Raw genomic sequence first — 21693 nt, 5'->3', positions numbered from 1 at the left:
AATATAAGAATTAACTCAGAATGGATCACATACTTGAATGTAAATCAAAACGCTATAAAGCTTCAGGGAAAAAAGGAGAAAACCTGGAACTTAGTGTTAGGAAAAAAGCTCTCTGGATTGACACTAAACATGATCCATAAGAGGAAAAGCTGATAAACTGAGCTTAATTAAACACGTTTTGGTTGATGAGTCTGATAAATGGATGCAGAGACAAGCTAGAGAACCCAAGGAAGCATTTGACAGCTGCACAATTCAGCAAATGTTAGAACTCAGCACCACTTTGTCCCCCTCCCCGCCCTGAGCCCCTCTCTGTCCACATCTACAGAGATGAACAGTGCCTTCATTACCACATCCGGACGCTGGTCCTCAAAAGTCAAAATACTCATTCTGAGAGCCTCTACTGAGCCGTCCTGACTCAGCTCATGCACTGAAATCTGGGAACACTCCTTGTGTGTTGTGTGTAGTGTGTGGAGTTGTGACACTGAGGACATGGTGGTAAGACCATACCCAGTGGCTGAGAACAAGGCAGTCAGTCATCCAGGATTTTTTTGTTTGTTTTTCGAGATAGGGTTTCTCTGTGTAGCCTTGGCTGTCCTGGACTCGCTTTGTGGACCAGGCTGGCCTCCAACTCATAGGGATCCACCTGCCTTTGCTTCCTGAGTGCTGAGATTAAAGGTGTGCACCACAACCGCCTGGCTTTGGATTCTTATTTGCACTCATGCTCTTTGTTGGTCCATTGTTAAAGCCTTTAAAGTGTCAACATTGCCACTTACTATACTTCATTAAAACTAAGAGTTGAGTAAAAAATATGCCTGTCATTTGAAAATAAACTAGGTCATTAGCTATTGTCATAGTCAGCTTATTTTATTAACAGAATGGAAAGAAAGAGAACATTAAAATGCAAAAGAAGACATTATTTATGCCTGTCCATTTATTTCATGGGGCTTTATACAATCTGAAGAGAAATCAGAACATATGTCCACTTATTTTTAAACAGTGGCATAGAAACGCTGTCAGCTGCCTACCCAATGCCCATTTATTTGCTTCTTTGCTTTTCTTTCCCTTCCTTGCATAACTCCGTCACCAGCTGGTGAGTTCCAATTGGCTAGTTTGGGTACTGGCCTTGATTAGACATGCTGGGCTGAGCATGTGACCTGCTGTGGCCAAAGCAGCATGAAAGAAGGCAGAGGAGTGAATCTAAAGGAGTTCCTTATTCCTCAGAAGAAGATTCTAGAAACTGAGTACCTTCTGCCTCCAGATAGTGCAGATATTGGTGGAATACATGGCCCTGCTGCAGCCATCTTGGAATTAGTTGAGAATTAAGACACCAAAAGGAGGTAGAACCACCAGAATGTCAAGAAATGCAGTTCCAGAACCTTCACTCTCTCTAGACCTCTTGTTCTGTGTGCTTGTGCATGCTCTGGTTTCTGGCCATCCAGTGGACGCACTGTCCTCAGTGCCAGAGCATCCTGCTTGACACACTACAGCAGCTAGAGAAGGAAGGACCAAGCGAGCCAGCGAGGACCTACCTGCTCCTGCGCCTCCAGTTCTTTGTGCTGTAACTTTTTCTCTGCACTCCGCACCTGATTAGAGCGAGTCTCTAGTTCATCTTGTAAAGCCTAAAACAGTGTAAAATAAATACAGCAAGATCAAAAATTAGTAACTTGAAAAAAATAGCTTTACCACATGAATTGGTTATTACCAAGGCCTCAGATCTTGGCTCATTACTGTTGTCTCAAAGAGTTTCAGCAAAGAAGACCACATCATTTGTGCTTTAGGAGTATCTAGCATAAAAAATTGCAAATGTGTCTGAGTGTGGTGGCACATGACTCAATCTCAGCACTCAAAAGGTTGAGGCAGGAGGATTATTCAGAGTTTGAGACAAGTCTAGGCTATACAGTAAGACCCCGATTCAAAATGCCAAAAAAGCCAAGGAAAAGAAAAGTTATAATGTATAAACTAGACAAATTAGCAAGTGTCAGTTATTATCAAAATGTCTCATATTTCCAGCATAGGGCTACAACCGCACAATAAAGTAGGAAGTTACTGCTAATTAAAGCAGTTCTACCAATATAACAATGAAAAGTGTTGAAATCTGGAGGTACTGTGACATCTAGTCAACATGACATTTAAAAATTATAATTATTAATTTATAATAAACTTAAAGGAATCTCCACAGCAGCTCTGAAAGGATGGTGTGGGATTTAGAGAACTTGTAAGTTACAGACAGATGACTTTTCAGTTGCCAAGGAGCTGCTAGATGCAGATTCCAGGTTAATATGGGGAAGTTAGAAGCCACAAAGATCTATAGTTATCATCTTGTCAATCTTCATTTTAAGTGAAAAGTAAACTAGAAAAGATGCAGAACACACTAGAGTAATCCTGTATCATTATAGAAACAATACACGAAAAGTTAGTGAACAAAGTGTGGGGTGGTAATAACAATGTGGTCAATAGTCTCAAAATGAACTTCACCCAGTCCATATTCCTGCATTACGCTGAGGCGGTGCTAGGGACCTACATGTCATGAGAAGAGAAACAAAATCCTTTCCTGATTCCCCAGACTTTGTATAGTGGTGGAGGAGTGGGCAAATAGTGAGTGTAATACACATCCTTGCCAGTGCATGAGAAAAATACAGCAGAGGAGGGGGCTATTCTGGGCAAATGGTTACAATTTTAAAACAGACGGCCCATGAAGGGTTATCTGAGCAAATGTTTATAGCAGGGGAGAGCACAGGCCACAGCGATCTGCAGGGAAGCCTTCCTTCCAGGCAGAGGACACAGATGTGCGAAGGCTTTGGGGAAGCCACAGAGGTCACTGTGGGTTGGTGCAGAGGAGAACAGCGAGGTCTTAGGCCCTGTGAGGTCACTGGTCAGTGGAGTTCTTTAGGTTCCACTGAGATGGGCAGGTGCTGTGGGGCTCTGAGCAGGCACTACTTTGGTCACAGACTGGAGAAAGGCAAGGCAGATGAAGGGAGGCTGGTCTGCTCAGGACCAGTTGGTTTACTGGGAAAGAATGACGGAGAATTAAATCAGGGTGGAAGCAGTTGGCGAATGAAATGCGGGATTCCAGGTAGGTTCTGACGTTAGAGGTCATGCCCTGAGCGGTTAGATACAGAACTCGAGGAAGAAGAGGACCTCCAAGGATCTGAGGAGTTAATTCTAAGAGATGATGCAGGTGTTCACGGGGAAACCCCGAAGTTCAGCCTGGGAGAGAAGTCTAAAATGCCTGCTGCATATCCAAGCGCCACAGACTTAAGGCATAATGTCTAAGTTGGGGTTCATTAAAGAGTTAATGTACAAGGCGTGGTGGCAACTGCCTGTAATTGTAGCACCCAGGAAACTGGGTAAGAGGGTGATAAGTTCAAGGGTGGCCTGGGATATACTTATGAGACCCTGTCTTAAAAACAAGAGCAACAACAGACAACAACAAACTGAACTAACACAGATAAAACTTTCACTACAAAGACAGTCTTTTCTACACACACACACACACACACACACACACACACACACACACACACACACACACACACACAGTAGTTTTTAAATTTACCGGTTGGACCGCAGACCGCTTTGAGCATCTAATGAAAGCTATATGGTCACTTTCTAAAAGGGAAAAGGCATGTTTATAGGTTTGTTTCTGATTTTAGGGAGTTTGAAGCACATTCACAGCCAGACTTCATGCTAAGAACTTTTAATTTAAAAGGTGAGATGATTTTTAAACTGAGCGTATAGGGTTTAGGGTCTTTAGGTTTGATATTAAACATTACGGAATCTACAATTTGACTAGGTCTGGGAATGAGCTCAGAAATCTCAAGTTCTTATCTCTACTTAGACTATTGTGGTATGTTTCAAAAAAGACAGATGCAACCGTTCCTCTTCTGTGGCATCCCTTTAACTTGTGAGAGTGCTCGGTAAACAGGGCGTTATCCTGTAAGAATAGCGTGATGGTAGAGAGTAACGACCACTGCTGGGCAGCAGAGCCACGCATACTCTTCTGAAGCCCAAATCCAAGGCAGCTGTCTCCCTGCTGCGACCTGGAGCCCCTCTCCAGCACCTCTGAGCTGCAGCTTGGTCTTCAGGAAAGCACTGAGGGCCTTAGACTGGTGGCACCGTGGCAGCCTCTGTGCTCGCATGTCATGCTGAGAGCCATCACTGCCATCAGTAGCCAGCTAAGACAGGGCGGGTTGTGTTTCTAACTTGTGATTCTTTGCAGTCAGTCATTTTCTGTCTCTGTTAGGAGACAGTGGGGGCTCTGTGTGCTCAACTTCCTGGGCTGGCATTAATGTTTCTCTAACTTCGGATTCAGTGTCTGGGCTGTGCACTGCTGCGTCTTTCTCATCTCTGCCTGGTTTCTCTTCTTTGTCCCACCTACCCTGTTCTCATACACAGGGCGGAGCTCCCTGGACTCCTCTGGTCTCTCCCCAACCTAGTGTTGAGAAGAACTAGTGTACAAGTCTGTGTAAGGCTGCACACAATTGCACTTCCACAAACTCACTGCCTGGCCAGATCGATGCCTGGTACAGGTGACTCCCAAAGTGCAACTGTGAAGGGATCTGACTCATGAAAGGTGGTGCTCTACCCCCTGAGGGTGTCTACCTCAACCATCAGAGCCTCTGTTGGTACCCAGTATGGTACATTTAACCAGTGATAGTCTTAGAAATACAGAATTTTCTATGTCTATATTATATCTTGTAATATGCATAGCCTTCCCTGTATACGTATACATAGTGGTTATTACAGAATGCCCAGAATCTCCTAATATGCTGTCCGGTTTCTGCCATAATAAAGTGTTTCTCTTTTTAGATTTAGTTTTAGTCAGAGAAAAATATAAAATTGTGCATTTCTCTTGTCTTAGACAAACCCTGTTTCCTTCCTCCTGGTTGTTCCCACCTCTCCTTCACTAGCAGGCCCCACATTCTGCAGCCTGTCTCCTCCTGGCATTTCCTCCCAGCCTCTTGTCCTTACCACTCTCCTGCATCTCACTTCACTAGTCACTTGTTACCCCCACATGCCAAATCCAGAAGCTGATCTGCTTCTTTACTTGGTGGCTGTATTTTACACCTACATATGGGTTTCTCTTGAATCCTGAGGAATTAATTGTCCCACTGACAGCAAAAAAGTTAAAAAAAAAAAAAAAAAAAAAAAAAAAGAAGGTGGCTTCAGGATGGAGAGCCTTGAGTTGGAACAGCAGCTGGAGAGAAGTGGACACAGGTAGCAGAATCATGACTGAGGGCTTGGGAGCAAAGAGGGGGCTCGGCTATCTCAAGGCCTTGACAATGATAGCTGAGCATATTGGGAACAGCAAGTCAGAAGTGTTGGGCCAGTGTGGTGTTAGCGTCCTGATTTTAAAGAGCTACTGGGACTTTAAGGAGGACCTATTGCTGTGATATTAATATTTATATCCAACAAGTTTATATATTGCAATTGTAACACCCAAGGCAATGGTACTAGTTTGAGGTCCTCAGATGTCACACAAGGGGCCTTGGACAACTGCCATGGCTATATTTCTATATGCTTGTGTGCTTGTGTGCCATACTGATTGTAATCAGCACCCTAAGAAAAGAGGGTGGTCCAAGACAGCCACCCCTGTGAGAAGAATCACATTCTCACCAGACGCCCAGTCTGTGGATGCCTTGACTCTGAAAGTGCCAGCCTGTGGAATGGAGAGGCACCAATGATGTTTATAGCACCATAGCTTAGCACATGTGGCTATAGCCCCCCCTGAGCTGAAGGGTAACTTGCAGACCTAGGTCTGAACAGGAAAGAGAGCTCCATGTGCAGGGGGACACCTGTGTAAGGAAATGAGCAATCTGAAGGAGGTTCTGAAGCCTGGCCTTTGTGATGGCATGAGGCAGACGACACAGAGGTGGGAAGAGGAGCCCAGAGAGCTGCTGAGGAGCCAGAGGCATGGAGCGGGAAAGGCAGTGATGGAGACAGTGTGAGGAGAGAAGTCCAATGAGAGAACATTTCCAAGGAGCAGGGCAGCAAAATCAGAGCTCCTTGTGTCTTCATGCCCCACACAGTGAGACTATTCAGACTACCATATTTTATCATTATTATCAAGATAGAATTCAAATTACATTTGCTTTTCAAAAACAGTAGCACTTAAAACTTGCTCATCGTTAAAAAACATGAAGCACAATCTTTTTAGAGGTTAATCAGAGAAAGCTTTGTCTAGAAAAGAGAGGTTAATCAGAGAAAGCTATGTCTAGAATTGACTTTTATTATCTATTAAAATCAGTGTAAAAATTGAAAAGTAACCAAAATATGCTACTTTCTCAATTAAAGTATAGTGCATGAAAGGGAAATGATAGTTTCTGTTGACAACTGTTCCTGGACTGATAGTCTACAATAATTATTCTGTTATTTGAATTTGAACCTCAGATTTTGACATAAAGATAGTGGGGAATGACCACCACTCCCCAGAATGTACAACCAGTGGGATTTCTTTTAAGTTGTTTCTTTTTTGAAAAAAAAAAAATCATCAAATGTGACATTACACACACATTCTCTCTCTCTCTCTCTCTCTCTCTCTCTCTCTCTCTCTCTCTCTCTCTCTCTTAATATATTCCTGAGAAAAGCCCTAGACACTGAAGGCCATAGAACATAATGTCCCTTTAGGTCAAAAATAGGAAACCAATCATCAATTTGAACACTTAAGTCGTTATTCTGCATCTGTCTTGGTTCTGCTGTGTCAACTTGCATCATTACTGAACAGACAATTCTTTTCTCTAATTATATCTGTCTTAAGTCCTACACAGGTCAGTTTGGCAATGATGGGCTGTTCTTGACTTCCTGGTATTCTGTGGTGGAGACCAACAGAGGACATGTTCTAGAAGAAGGATGTAAACGACAAAATACGCTCTATACACACAATGAGGGTGTACCACAGCCTAAAAGTGAGGGGCTTAGAGGATAAATTGCTTTGTTTATGTAAAATATGAAACCCATTAGAGCAAACCCAAATGTGAAGGGTTTTATACACCAGTGGGACTCTTTGGGGTAAGGAAAAGGACTGTCCTTGACTGTTACTTCTGACAATTCTAGGTCTTTCTATTGGGTTTTTGGGTCCAGAGGCAGGGGGTGGGGTTATAACAGTCAATGCTATTTTTATGAAGGTAGTGTCCATAATTTAGAGAGAGGCACCCCCTAACTTATAAACCACGTAGTAAAAACATATGTAGTGCTTTATTTAAAAACCAAAGTTCCTCCTCTAGCTCTGAATTAATTAAATAAGGAGGAAATGAGAGCAGAGCCATGCCTTCTAATAACAAATAAATGAAATAGTTTATTTCAATTACAGAACAGTTAAAATAGAGGAAGAGAGAAATACCATAGAGTAATGATCACAAAGATAAAATGTCTCCAGGAACATGGCATTTGATAAGGCTTTCTGACTTGGCATTTTACTATGGCCAGAGTCTTTCTAGAGACTCCTGACCTTGCCTGTGGCCACCCGAGAGCTGTGACTCTACTGCCCCTTCCTGGCTGTCTCAGAATGCAGATTTTGCTGAGGGTTTTGGTCTAGAATAGCTATATACCAGGCTGTCATCAGAACAATGCTACAATACTATTTTAATCTCCCTTCTCTCATCCTTATGTAAAAAACTCAGGGTTGTGAAACTGGGAAATGAGTTAACTGCGAATGCAAAGAGATCATCAGCAGTCTGGGCCAGTCTCGCCCCAAGCCTGATGCTCCAGCAGCGCTGCGGTGGCTGCCGCATCTTAGGCACAGCCTTTGTGTACTTAGGCCACATTACTCCCCTTGATGAGAAGGCAACTACTGAACAGAGGTCAGTTTGTATTCTTATTGAGGTAAACTTGTATACAGTAAAGTTCAGGGTTTAGTTTTTATTTTTATTTTACATATATGAGTGTTCTATCTGCACGTACATCTGCAGGCCAGAAGAGGGCATCGGGTCATATTATATATGGTTGTGAGTCACCATGTGTGCTAAGAATTAACTCAGGACCACTGGAAGAGCAGCAGTCAATGCTCTTAACCTCTGAGCCACCTCTCCAGGCCTTAGGGTTTAGTTTTTAATGGTAATGGTCTACTTTGCATTTAAAACATGTCAGATGATTTTTAAAGTTTGTCATAAGCCTGCAAACCATTATAATATCCCCCTGTAGTTCTGATCTATTAGACAGAAATGACACAATCTTTGAAAACTCTGTTTACAGAGGTGGAATAAAAATGACTCTCCCTTCAAATTAATTGCCCATTTAATGATGCCCATGTCTGTTTACACAACACCACTCCAAGTCAGCTGCAAATGGTGCTGATAGATTTCCCATAAGCAGGCTTTCTTTGACACACAACTTGGCACAGAAACAAATATTTTTCTTTCTAGTACTGATAACTTCAGGCTAAGATCAAATATAAATAAAGATCATAAGATTGCACTGATTTCTTTATTTTTACATTTAATTAAATAACACCTTAACCAACTGGGACAAACAAAGCAAGGCGGCCAAGCCCTGTCACTCATGCAGGGAGACACACATCTAGGGCTACTGAGGATGATAAAATGATGGCAGAGTGTGACATTTTTATGGGGTGGTTTCACTGGCTTCTGATGGAGGCCACTACATCTCCTGCTTTATTATTATTTTTAAACAGCCAAGTCTAGGGACAAAAGGAACATGTCTTTGCCGGCTGAAATGTTACTCAAGAGTTCTCCAGTGTCACTTCATTCTTAGCTACCGGCATGAATAAAGGAATGGACAATGCTCACCTAACTGCAGACCCAGAGTCAGCTGGGACTCCTGAGGGGACCGCTGAAGCACCCCCAGCGCTTGCTATCTTCTTCCTATCATGGTGACATTCAGGCTTCCGGTCCCACACTCCTCTATTCCAAGAAACCATCTTCTGAAAACCTTTCATAATCAGGATGCCTTGTGACACTGGTGTGAAGAAAAGGGGGATCGTTGGGGATTTTTTCCCATCACATATGTTACTCTGCATGTAAATCAAATTTCCTTTCCTTTCAAAAACCTTAGTGTTGTTGCAATAAGCCACATATGTGAGAAACAGCATTTGAGTGTGAGCCTGCTAGGCCTCTGACTCAACACTGAAACAAAACCATTATGGACAATGTGAAAAACAAGGAGGGTGTTTTCTTGAAAGAACAAGACACATTTCATTTTTCCTTTCTTTCTCACATCTATTTTCAGTCCTTTAAAATTCCTGAAGGATTTCCTCTAAAAATGCACTTAAAAAAAAAAAAAAAAAAAAAAAGCTAAGTGCTTCCTGGTCTGCACAGAGGTTCCAGGAAAAGAACCCATGGTATTTCATGGCTTTGATGATCTAAGGAAGCTGGAATCCCCCAACGCACCTCATTAACGCTCCCTGTCACGCAGCACACCATCGGCAGACAGTCCTCACGTCTCTTGAAGTAGCCAGTCCATTTCTACCAAGGAAATTCACAGCACCGCCGCCCCTCTCCCCAGGCAGCCTCACTTGTGAACACGTTCTTAGTTCTTATCGTGGGTGGTAAAATCCAGGATCAAGTTTAAGAAGGGCAGCTCAGGAAGTTTAGGGGTGTCTGGCTCCTCTGGCTAGTGCATTAACCACATGCACTTGAGTTCCCTCTTCACAGAACAGAGTGCAAATCATTAAAAATGTTAGGTCCTTGGAGACCACCCCTCTTCTGTACAAGCCCAGGAATGGAGGAGCCATTCATCTAAACTGTAGTTTTCTGTCACTGCTACCCATTTACATATTTGTTCTCAACTCACCCCCCCCCCCCATTCAAGAGTCTTCCCACTACACATTTCAAATCTAGATTCAAGAAGGCTCGGGCTTCTCATTACGCCCTTGCAGCCCCACAATGTACTTGTGCTCTCTCTCTTGTGATTTCATCTGCTTTCCTCATTTTAGACTTCTTCACCAGGGTAACAACTTCCTCGCCATCCTTAAGGTGATGTCTGAGATGCTTGCTAAATTGTCATTTACACTACAGAGTAGGTTTGTGCTGGGGATACCAACCGGTCATATGAAGACCAACTGGCTTTTCATTGAAAACACTTGGGTAGGGCTGGGGAACTGGCTCAGTGGGCCGAGGGCTTTCTTGTGCAAGGGTGAGGATCTGACTGTGAACAGCTCAAACCCACAGAAAGCCAGGTGTAGTGGCATTCTTTTAAATCTAATGCTCTGTGGGAAGAAGGGAGCTTCAGACAGGAGCATCCCTGGGAGCTCATGGGCTGGCTAGCCTATGAATGTGGCAGTGAACAGGTGATCTTGGCTCAAGCAAGGCAGAAGGCAAGAACTGACAGAGCCATGGCATGTGCACGCTCACATGCAGGAGCATCCACAGGCTGTGACAATCATTCTATTGCCAATCCAGTGCCCTCACCACATTTTTATTGTCTAGGATCTTCCTGCTGGCCTTTTCTTTCACACCACAAAATTGGGGTGGTCTTCCTCAAGCTTCTGTTGCTCCTCCCATCTCTTCTCTCGCCTGTGGACATTTCTCTAACAGGGCATTTTCTCTGTACACCATCTCCTCTGGGTTTTAGAAGTTTCAGCTGGCGCATGCATCACTGCAGCTGGGTCTCCCTGTATAATGGGCGATGCTAACGAGGCTTCCACTGCTGATCTCTAACATGCATCTCCACACACGCTGCCTCACATGCCCTCTGATTAGGCAGCTGCAACTGTCTCCCTTATTGTCAGTCACCTCAACATCATCTCAAACTTACCAAGTTCAAGACCAAGCTCATGAATTGCCCCTCAACTAGCCTCACTCCTAACTCTCCTGACGGTTTGGTTGAATGATAGCCTTCTCTGAAAAGATATCTATTGCAGAATGTGTAATGGTGGCTTTATGTGAACATGGGTCCTTACAGACATAATTAGCTGAGGTTATACTACAATAGAGTATACACTTTTAAAAGAAAAACAAAACAAACAAACAAAAAAAACAAAGCAAACAGCCTTGCTAGGTAATTCAGACTAGACTCAAATTGATAATTTTTCTGTCTCAAGTCTCCTGAGTTCCGGGATCAGTTATGTGCCACCATGTTTGGGTTTAGTTTGGGTCTAAACCAATTCAACCAAGATATGGTAGAAAAGAGGCTGACCAGAGCCTGGAGTGGCATCTGTGAGCCAAGAACACTGAGAACCTCTGGGCAACAGTAGAAGTTAAAGGAGTGTGGGAGCATTCTTTTTGACAGTGTTCAGAGGGAGCTGGATCTGCCCCTTATCTCAGTCTCCTGGCCTCCTGAGCTGGGAGACAACAGCTCTCCCTAGTTTCAGGCTGTCTGAGCTTTCAGTTGCCATGTTAGCTGTAGGAGGAAAAACCTTCCATTGCTGTGCGTATTTTCTATCAAAACACTAAACACACACCTGTAGTCTCTGAACCCCCCCCAAAAAATCTTAAAGATCCATTGCCCTTAGAGGGTCCTCTGCTCATCCCAGAGGACAGAACAGGATGTTCTGACTGGCAGGGCAAGTCACGTGCTTGTTCTAGAATGAATCATAAAGTTAGGTCCATCTCTAGGTTAGGAACAGAGAAGGAAGGAAGGTGTGCTACCACAGAAAAGGTGGAAGTGCATCTTTAGGGGAACAGGAACAAGGATGCTGGCAGTCAAAAGGCCTGCTTCAGCTCTGCCACTCTCATCTGGGTCATATGAAAGAAGTGTGTGTGTGTGTATGTGTATTTAGTATTTTGAGAGGGGACATACACGACAATGGAAGGTTTTTTTTCCTTCCCATGTGTATTCATTTCCTTTGGCTAACATGACAACCAAAGCTTTCATCCGACCCAGTTCTACTAGAGGTCATCTTTTCCTTGTGAAAGCCAGCAGGGTGCTCACTGTGGCAGGGTCTGGAGAACAGCACTAGGGAATGGTATTATTTCTTTGCTAGTCTTTGGTGTTTCTATGGTTTTGCATACATGGCCATTTCAGGCTACAAAGAACACAGTTTCAGCATTGCAATGTCTCCTTCTTAGATGAAGAGAAATGCTCAGGATGGGAAGGCGGAGCTTTAGGTGAGCTTGCTTCCCATCCCCCACATTTACCCAGGGGATGCGAATCATCTGGGCCAGGAAAGGGTTGTTCTTTTTTTAACCTTAGGATTCTGGATATCTGGAGCCCATACTTATGAGGGAAGAAGTTTAAAACTTTCCATTTAAACCACTTAGAAAGAGAGGATTTACAAAGATCCTGTTTAATGTTCAGCTGACACATTGTCAAAAACATTTATCATGCAACCTTTTGAAGTTTCTTCCACTCCTTTCTAGTTATTAAAGCTCAGATTGCAGTTAGTTATCAACAACAAAGCAAACACGTGACAGTGTTTTTATAGTCAGCCATTTGGTTTCTGAACTACTAAGCAGAATTCAGTTCTTCTGATCAGAAAAATGATGAGCGACCTAGTTTTCATACTGAAAGCACCACCCAGCTGATTTATAAAATCACTTCTGTATGGACCCAGAAAGGATGCCAGGGACTAGCAAATTTCTTTTTAAGTGTTTTATGATGCTCCGAGTTTTAAGAATGTTGAGCTATGAGAATGTACCACTTTAAGTCAGGGAAGAATTCTTTCAGTGTAAACCAAGCAGCACTGACCTACATTATGGAGGCGAGTTCTCTGGCAACTTAATCCCTAATGTACATTTCTTCAGATTAAGAATAAATGAAATATATTCTATGAAAACACTAAGAATACATTAAGTTCATATTCTGGATCCAAGAGGATAATACATTTAAAATATCTTTTGAGTATCTATACAATGTGCTCGACATCATATGGGAAGTACAAAGTGGGGTGAGCCTTGGCCCCATCTTTTAGGCAGCTGACATTATCATACAAGGCACGTGATTAAGACAAAAAGCAGGAGGGCACAGCTGAGTGTCTTAAGCAGCCAATTGAGAACAAAAGGGACAGGAAAGAACAGAGAAAGAAGTTCAAAGACACCACAAAGAAGGGAGCAGATAAATCCAGAATGTGGACCATTCACGGGACAACTGACCTGCTTTCTGTAAGGAGTCAATGTCATGGTGCGAGAGCAAAGAAAGGCATGCTTTAGATTACCAAAGACATAAAAGACAAGATCAATGCAATGTTTGCATCTTGCTTGCATTTTGACTCAGACAAGTCACCCATAAAGTGGCATTTTGAAGTCAGTGGGGATGCCTAACCATGAAGCAGGTAGTAAAGAAGGCTCAAGGACAGTGTCATTTTCCAGGTGTGACAATGAGACCAAGGACTGTGAGGAGCATGTTCTCTCAGAGGCATTTTGGGATACATAGGCCAAAATGATCTGTCTGAAGCATCCTTCAACATAAGCATAAAAGGAGAGGAAAAATAAAGCCAATGTGGGCTTTGAGCCCGGGCCTTACTCTGTAGGCCAAACTGTCCTAGAGCTCTCTGAGTAGCGAGCCTAGGCTGGCCTTGAACTCATAGCAATCTTACTGCCTCAGCTTCACTGTGGTCAAATCTTGACAGCTGTTGAAGATATGTGCTAAAACCCTATACAGAGTAAAAATGCATGGGGTTTTGGTATGACGTCATGAAAGTATTCAGGAAGAGCTTTGAGGATAGGCTATAGATGGGAAGAGGAGGAGGAAGAGGAGGAAGAGGAGGAGGAACTGTTTCCAAGGAAACAACACTGCAGAGATCAATAAGGTGGAAACGGGGGACTGCTGAGCAAGGATGGCACCCTCCATGGAGCAGGGAGAGCTGGAGAGGTCCTGCAAAGGGAGGCTGAGCAGAGGCCTAGGAGGCCCTTCGTTCAGTAAGAACAGCTTGCACACTCTGTTTTATCTGTAGCACAAGTTAGCCAGTTCACACTTATAATCTGCCTCTTGACACATCTTTTTCATCTAACTTTCAATGTATCCCCCATAGAGACAACTTTCCCGTCAGGCCTGTTCTGGCCTTCCATTGCCCCACCTGACCAGGGTATGTTCTAGTTTTATTGCTGTTGCTGTGATAGATACCCCGACAAAGAGCAACATAGGGGAGGAAAGGCTCTGCTCTACTTATGACTTCAGGTTACAGGCCGCCGCTGAGGGAAAAGTCGAGAAGAACTCAAGCAGCTAAGTCATATCATATCCATAGTTAAGAGCAGAGAGAAATAAATGCACGAGGTATCCTTGCTTGCTTGTTCAGCTAGCTCTCCTCACTTCCATATGTTTAGGGCCCAGGCTAGGGAATGGTACAGCCCAAAGTGGACTTAGCCAATTAATAATCAAGACCCCCAAATACACTCACTGACCAAACTGATCTAGATAATTTCTCAGCAGAGACCCTTTCCACAGGAGATCCTAGGTTCTGACAAGTGGACATTTAAATGTAACAGTGCACCATCTATTGCTCCTCCCACTGTATTTTGCACGAGAGCAGTGACACTGATTGGCTTTCAAGGTAAGTTTTTCAAAAGCTATGCTGGAAAATGAAACATACAGAGTGAGAGTAGAGCCAATGTACATCTTTATGAGTTCTAATCTGAATCTACAATAATGACCATGAAGGCTTATGGTCCTAACCACATACTAAGCACTGCATTCATGATGAGATTATAAACCATTTAATGTGATTTGTATTGCTCACTTAAAATGAAAGTTTCAGATGTTTCTAACTAGATTTAAAAAAAATTACTGGGTTGGACATGCAAGAGTTTTTCCCTTTTAGCACTGATATTGCATAATAAAAATGTCTTTCACAAGGAAAAAGTAAATGTTTTGAAGTAATTTTAATCATTGTTGATGATGTGCAAAGTAAGTTAAGATTTCCTGAACAGCACAAGAACTAGCGTAGGAACACTGTGTGGGAAGGTACATGGGTTTTAAAAATGTCTACCTTTCCTTTTCTTAAGATGAGGCTTTGATGGGGTTAAAGACCAGATAGTTTAGTTTTACAAATAAGCTTAGTTGTGTAGGAGTTAAAATGTGTTCAGGTCTAGATAGAAGTTTTTAGGTTGATAGAGATGAGACATGATATTGACTTACATTCAGAGTTGTAGACTCACCAAGATAGAAAAGATGTTTTCTCCAAGGTTGCCAAATACAAATAGGCAAAACATTATAAATATAACATTTATATAATTCCCAATGGTTTTGTGGTCCTTCTTACTGTATGTAGTTTATTGTATATGAATAATAATATGAATGTATATGTAAAAGTAAAAAAAATAAATTAAAAAAAAGATGAGGCTTTGTTTAGGTTGATCTCAAATTCATGATCCTCCTGCCTCAGCTGGGATTCTAGTGGTCCTCTACACTTAGCTCAAAACATATTTTTAAGCAGAAATACAACTGGCTGTTAATAATTTTGACCAAAATTTAAGGATGTAGCTTAAAATTTGTTAAACCTTAAGTTTTGAAAGGCCTTCCTATACTACTAAACTATCTCTGTTACAAAAGTTATAAAGCTAGTGTTTGTTTATTTGTTTGGTTGGTTTTTGTTTAGGAAATAAATAGCCTCAAACCAAACATCTAAGATTCAAAATATAGTGTTGTTTCTCCCTTACAAATTGTTAAAACTCCTTTTGGTACCTTGAAGTAGACCTGATATAAGAAATCTGATTTTAACTTATAATTTTGAAATTACATTTATTTATTGTGTGTACATGCCATGGTACATGTATAGGGGCCAGAGGGAAACTGGCAGGAAGTGGTTCTCCATCTACTATGTGGATTCTGAGGATTAAAGTTAGATCATCAAGTTTTGTGGCAAGCACCCCTACTGAGCCACCTTGCTGGCTCCTAGGTAATTTTTTTTTACAATTGTGCTTCCCCATCAATATAGTATTAACACAGCTTGCCAGTCCAGCTTCTGAATAGTTAAGGCCATTTGGTACATCACTGGTGGATAAAACCTGTTCCTGGACTAATATCAATAAAAAACAACTATGTTTTACTTCAGGTTATTTTGGTTGTGAGCCTAGCCTTTAACGGCTGAGCCATCTCTCCAGCCCTTACTTCAGATTATAAGATACCATATATAAGACACACCTGACCATAAGACACACCCAGTTTTTGAAGCAGTAAAACAAGAAAAACAGTAAAAACAGCAATCAGACCATAAGGCAAACCCTACCCCCCCCCCATACATACTTTTAGGGGGAAAAGTGCATCTTATGGTCCGAAAAATACGGTAATACATATGAATTGGAGAAAAGCAAACAAAAACCATCAAGAGGAGGATGGAAGATCCCTAACCCCTATATTCATATATACCGCTATCAATACACTGATTTCTCTATGTCTTTCCCCCTATGAATAACGAACCCAGAGGATGCAGAGTGTAACCATGAAAGCATCCCTGTGGCTCCTTTAATCCTGCTCAGTGGGGGAAGCTCTTCTCTTGCCCCTTGGTGAAAACTCAGAAAGGGGCCTTGATTTTTCAGGTCACTGTAGTCCTACGGTCACTTTAAATCCATTTAGGTCATTCTCAACAGAAATGTCAATGGTTCCTAGAAGCAATTTACTCTCTAAGGCATAATGCATCTACAATATTCCAGACTGCCAGTCTATGACTTATTATTGAGGCACTTTGGGTCCCATTTGTCTTTGACCAGGGACCTGAACCCTGCTGCGAGGCCCTTGGACTGGCTCTCATGCGAGTCCCTAATGTCTAAAATTAGACTGATGTTTGCTATCTATTGACCTCATCCTCCTAGCTGTATTTTTTAATAAAATATTTTTAAATCTTCAAGAATTTTATGTAATATATCTTGCTTATATTCACCCTCTATTCTTCCTAACTCTTCCTAGATGCACCCCGCCTCCAAACTCTTAAAACAAAATAACTCATGGAGCTCAAGCTCAAGTTTTTGCTGCCCATAAAACCATGAGTGTGGTCCACTCCCTTAAAGAAAGCTTCCTTTTCCCTTCCCAGCATCCACCAATTACTAGCTCCTCGGCTAGTGGAGGGTGGGTCAGGAGCCCCTCCCTGCTCACTGTTGGAGTGCTGACTGGCTTGGTCTCATGCATGTCTTGTGCTGGCAACCACAGCTGCTGTGAGCTCCTGAGTGCAGCGGTCCTGTCGTGTCAGAAGACAGTGTTTTTCTCTGCTCTTTCTTGATCTCTGGCTTTTACAAGCTTTCCACCCTCTCTTCTATGATGATCCCTTAGCCTTAGGAGGTGGGGGCAGTGACATGTATTTTATTCTTCTCTGGGACTATATTCCTTGATTTTTCTCTTTACCCTGCCTTCCCAGACCTTGGCAGATTGGGCAGCTATCTTTGTCAACTCTCTCTGCCTGCTGGATGACAGGGTCTCCTCATTCTTCTCAGCTTCTGCAGATGAAGGTCTGTCCCTGTAAGTGGGAGATGGGCTAATGAACCTCATTGTGAACGACCACACCTTCTGCAGTAAAGTGTTTGACGTGATTACTGAACAAAGTGTTCAAAAACAATTGATCTGTACGACAGATGTCACGGCAATACTTAAATATTCAAAATTGTGTCAGAGCCAAATCCTCACCCAGCTCTAGGCACAAGTCTGTGATGGGGTGCATCTCACTATGCTCCAGGGAGAGGGCTGTTAGTGACAGCCTTGCGGAAGCCCTACTCCCACTGCACACCGAGTCCCGGGACAGAGCTAAGGTCCTCCTAGTCCTCGGCAACATCTATTCCACTGAGCCTCACTCCACAGCCTTGAGTGGCTTGATGCTGTTTCATGTAAGAGTGTTGCTGGGGCACTCTGCTTCATCGTAACGTTTTCTCCCACTCGTCTTTCTTTGCTTTCTAGCTCTCTTATACTCGGTCATGAAGGGTTCTTCCTCACCTGGCTTCTCTGAGATGGCTATAGTTCTCCACCTACAGAAGGTTCCAGGCTCCCAAGCATAGAGGATGTGTGTTTTAAGAACCACCGTATTGTAGTGGACGGTCCTAGGTGGCCCACTGGCACTCTCAAGTGTGGGAAGCATCCAGTGCATGCTCCAGGCAAGCAAAACCCCTCTCAACTCTCAGTGCAGATGTGAGGCCTGGGTGCTGGCCTTGGACAGAAGTACCCAGATACGCAGAATGACGCAGAACACAGTGGGAGGTATAGAGTTCTTTGAAATGTAAGCTGTGCTGGCCCCATCTTCCTCTGTGTCCCTATATTTTTCTAAACCAGCAATGTTGTCTGGCTGCTCCTCCACATCATGAACTGGGTCTCGAAGAAGCACTAAAGAGTGAAAATAGAAGGCTTCTGTTTGAAAATTAATTCAAGTTAAGCCATAAAACAAGGCAAAAAATTTTTCTCAAATGGATTCCTATGATGTGATGGCAGTGAGCTGTTGTAAAAACACCACTGGATGAGACGCATGGGCTGGTGGGAAGAGTGGGCTGGGCACCTGGAGCCCTGCTTTCTAACCAGCATGAGAATGACAACTGTATTTCCCAGATTATAAAGGCCTTTTAAGTCAGGGGGTCGGGGGAGGCAAGTGAACATGAACTGTGGTGATTATGAGTACGTGAGTTTTCATCACTGCTTCACCTCTGTTACTTTTATGGTTTGGGACAGTTTCCTTAAACTTCCATGCGTATCAGTTTCTTGGCTTATAAGTAATGGAATAACAACAGTAGTGATGTCACGAGCTGTTGAGGGGATTATCACAGAAAACCATGGTGTTAACACATAGGAGCTCAATAGGTAGAGTTATTTGATCACCATGGGGCAATAAGAAGCAGTTGGCTATATCTGTAATTATGCACTGCCTTTTTCTTTCAGTATTTGTTACTCTATTTCTCATGAGCACTGGATGTTAGGTCAGTCTAAGTGTATAGTAGTGGGCAAATACTCTCAAGCCTTTTGGAAACGCATCACAGTTTTTATCAAACACTGGAATTAGAACATTTATATAGTCAGAACATTTTTCAACATAAATTTCCATACTTTCCTTTCTGCCTCTGCTACAGTCATGAAATTGCACAAATGGCAATAAAATGCGAGAGGGCTGCCAGCCCATCCGCAGCCTCTCCGTCAAGAACAGGCTCCCTTAGTTTCATGTACCACTGCCATTACCTGTGCCTTGCTCTGCCCCATGACCTGAAGAATGTGATCACTGAGCACAGCACAGAGAAGTAGAAGGCAGAAGAAGAAGGGAAAAGCCCACTGCTGCTTTCCCCACAGTGCAGAGACACCACTGCTCAATCTAACTTGCACCAGCGTCTGTTTAATGCTGTGTGCTCAGGGCCCTTCCACATTCCTTCTTTCAGCAGGGACACCGCTATCCTCTCACCAGCATCTGAGAGCTGGAACATTGAAAGGGGCCTCTGCCACTCTGCACTCACTTAACAGTTACCAGATGCCCACAGAGCTCAACAGACACACCTTGGAGGTGCTGAAACAAGGGAAACAGGGAAAGAAATGAGCGGTTCTTGCTTCCATAGGGTAATTATGACAATTCTTTCTTTCCTAATTCATGGACATACATACAGAAGTTGAGGGGTAAGGTAAAAATAAGCACCCCCTCACACATTTCTTTTAGGCCTTGGAGGAGACCGAAGCACTCTGTATTTATGGGTCAGGTGGGAAGCATCCTGGAGAAATGCTTATATCTCAGGCAGGAATAGTCCCAATTACTTTTGAAATACGGCATATTAAAAATGTTAGCAGGAATAACATCAAACAGGACCAGGACCTCTGCACCACCATTGCTGTGACCGCCTTCTTCCATCTGACTGGCAAAGCCCAGACAAACATGTAATTTCTGCTGTGCTGTGGGCTTCAAAAGGGTTTTGAGCAACAAAAAAAGCCTTCTGCTTTCTCACCAGCAAATGTAAATAGCGACCAGAATAGTACTAGAAAGAAAGCTGGGCTGGAACTGTCTGGGTCCTGCTCTAATTTTTGCTTTTGATGAGAAGATGTGAGCAGGTCTGTCCTCTATGTAGGTGGGTGCTGTGGGAGACGCGCGAGAGCAAGGGCTGGATGAGGCACACGGCTGTGCTAGTGAGGTCCTCCCCATAAGGAAACTTGAGTGAATGACTCAAGTCACCTGTGTCAAGCTGAACTGGCTAAGGTGGGGTCAGGCAGGAAAAGCCATGACCATTAAAAAAGCCTTTCTCATTTTTAATGAGCAGACACGAGGCACAAAATAAATGGGAAACACAAAGTCCTGACCATACGAGCCACACTATAATCTCTGCACACCCATTATTTTCGCTTTTCTTGGGTTTCTGTGTTTCTTCTTTCTGAGTCCAACAGCTGAGTGTTCAGGTAGCTTTACAGAAATGCACGATATGGGAGACTCAAGCAGCGTGCCTTCCCAGCAGATGGTGGTGGCTGAGATATACCAGGTATACAGAGAGCTAGAGCTTGCTGATAGAACTAGAATATTCCACAGCCTCTGAAATTATTGTCTTCATTTTAGGCAACCTCAAGCCCAGTTCTGCAAAGGATGCAAATTATATTAACTTTAGAAACAAAACCAGTAAAATCTAAATATAGCTATTTTAGGAAAACCTATACTGTCTAAAGAACAATTTAGAAGTTATTCTAGAAGCTATAGTAAATTGCATTGCAGACTGGCTCCTAAAAGATGTCCTGAGGTGACAGCATATTAAGGTATTTCATAAACACAGGTCCTTTTTTTTATCTCATTTCCCCTTCAGATTCTTCTTCTTCTTCATTCTCTTCTTCTTTTTTTGTTTGTTTGTTTTTGGTTTTTGAGACAAGGTTTCTCTGTGTAGTCCTGGCTGTCCTGGACTAACTTTGTTGACCAGGCTGGCCTTGAACTCACAGCAATCCACCTGCCTCCACTTCCCAAGTGCTGAGATTAAAGGTGTGCACCACCACTCCCGGCCAGAGTCTGCTTTTGTTGTACCACCAGGCCAGCCACGATTTGGAAGGGGCAAAAGCCCTGATACAATGCCCTCATCAAAGCCAATTAAAATATGAGGCTCAGAAACAGTTTATAGTGACAGAATGCCTGAACAAGTTAAGGAAGCGCTGCGCTCACACAGCACATCTCATTCCATGCTCTTGACAAAGTCCCCCTCGTCCTGATAGCTGGTGTCCTCTCCAGGCACCTGTGCCTAGGTGAGAAGGTATAAAGACAGGGTACTCAGCTTCCTGGGCTTTACGAGTAGAACGAACACACAACAACTCCTTTCCTTCCTGTTTACCACATTAACTAGGGAGAAGACAAAATGGGGCTGGCATATGCTGTGAGCTGGGTAGCAGTTCCTGTTTCAGCCTTCGGCTCCAACTTTCTTCCTGGATCTGCAGTGAGAATGGCCTCAGATTTGGGGGAAAGTCTACCTTAGCAGTGGAAACATCTTCCCAAGTGGATCCAGTAACTCAAACTGGATCCAAACTGGATCTGCCACAAATGTCTGCCCAGGGATGTCCCACTGAAGGCGTTGTGGGGGTTGCACATGCTGTGCATCTTGGAAACTTGCAACGCAATCAGAATGTGAATTAGCAGACTGGAGACGGTGCAGAGCACGGCTTCAGAGGCAATGCTGGGACACAACTGTGTTGCTGGTATTAACTGTGCCTTTGGTCATCTAGTGTCATGCCTGGTTTCTTCGGGACTTGGGCTGGAATTGCTACCACATCTCAACCCTTCAAGGAGTCTGACAACTTAGCAACTTCTTGAGTCTGAGGTAGCCTTTAACATTTGGTTTGGTTTTCATGTGACTCAGATCCTTGGCCACCTCATTTGTGAACAATATGGTTAAGGGTCGCGAAGCTCAAAAGAACCATTTTTGAAGAGGAACAAATGGTCTGCCTGGTTCCTAA

General features: G+C 43.2%; 1 protein-coding gene across 1 annotated transcript in view; it reads right to left on the bottom strand.

Annotated features, from left to right (window-relative positions):
* Positions 1–21693, bottom strand: part of Cep112 (centrosomal protein 112) — a 444738-nt gene that overhangs the window by 102502 nt on the left and 320543 nt on the right. The window contains exon 23 of the mRNA XM_051158947.1: positions 1530–1619. Within this exon, the coding sequence (XP_051014904.1) occupies positions 1530–1619 (90 nt within the window). The remainder of the gene's footprint in view (positions 1–1529; positions 1620–21693) is intronic.

This window comes from Acomys russatus, chromosome 16, assembly GCF_903995435.1.
Source record: "Acomys russatus chromosome 16, mAcoRus1.1, whole genome shotgun sequence".
Taxonomy (NCBI): Eukaryota; Metazoa; Chordata; class Mammalia; order Rodentia; family Muridae; genus Acomys; species Acomys russatus.
Note: the sequence above shows the minus strand (reverse complement) of the source record. Positions and strands in the feature narration are given on the sequence as shown.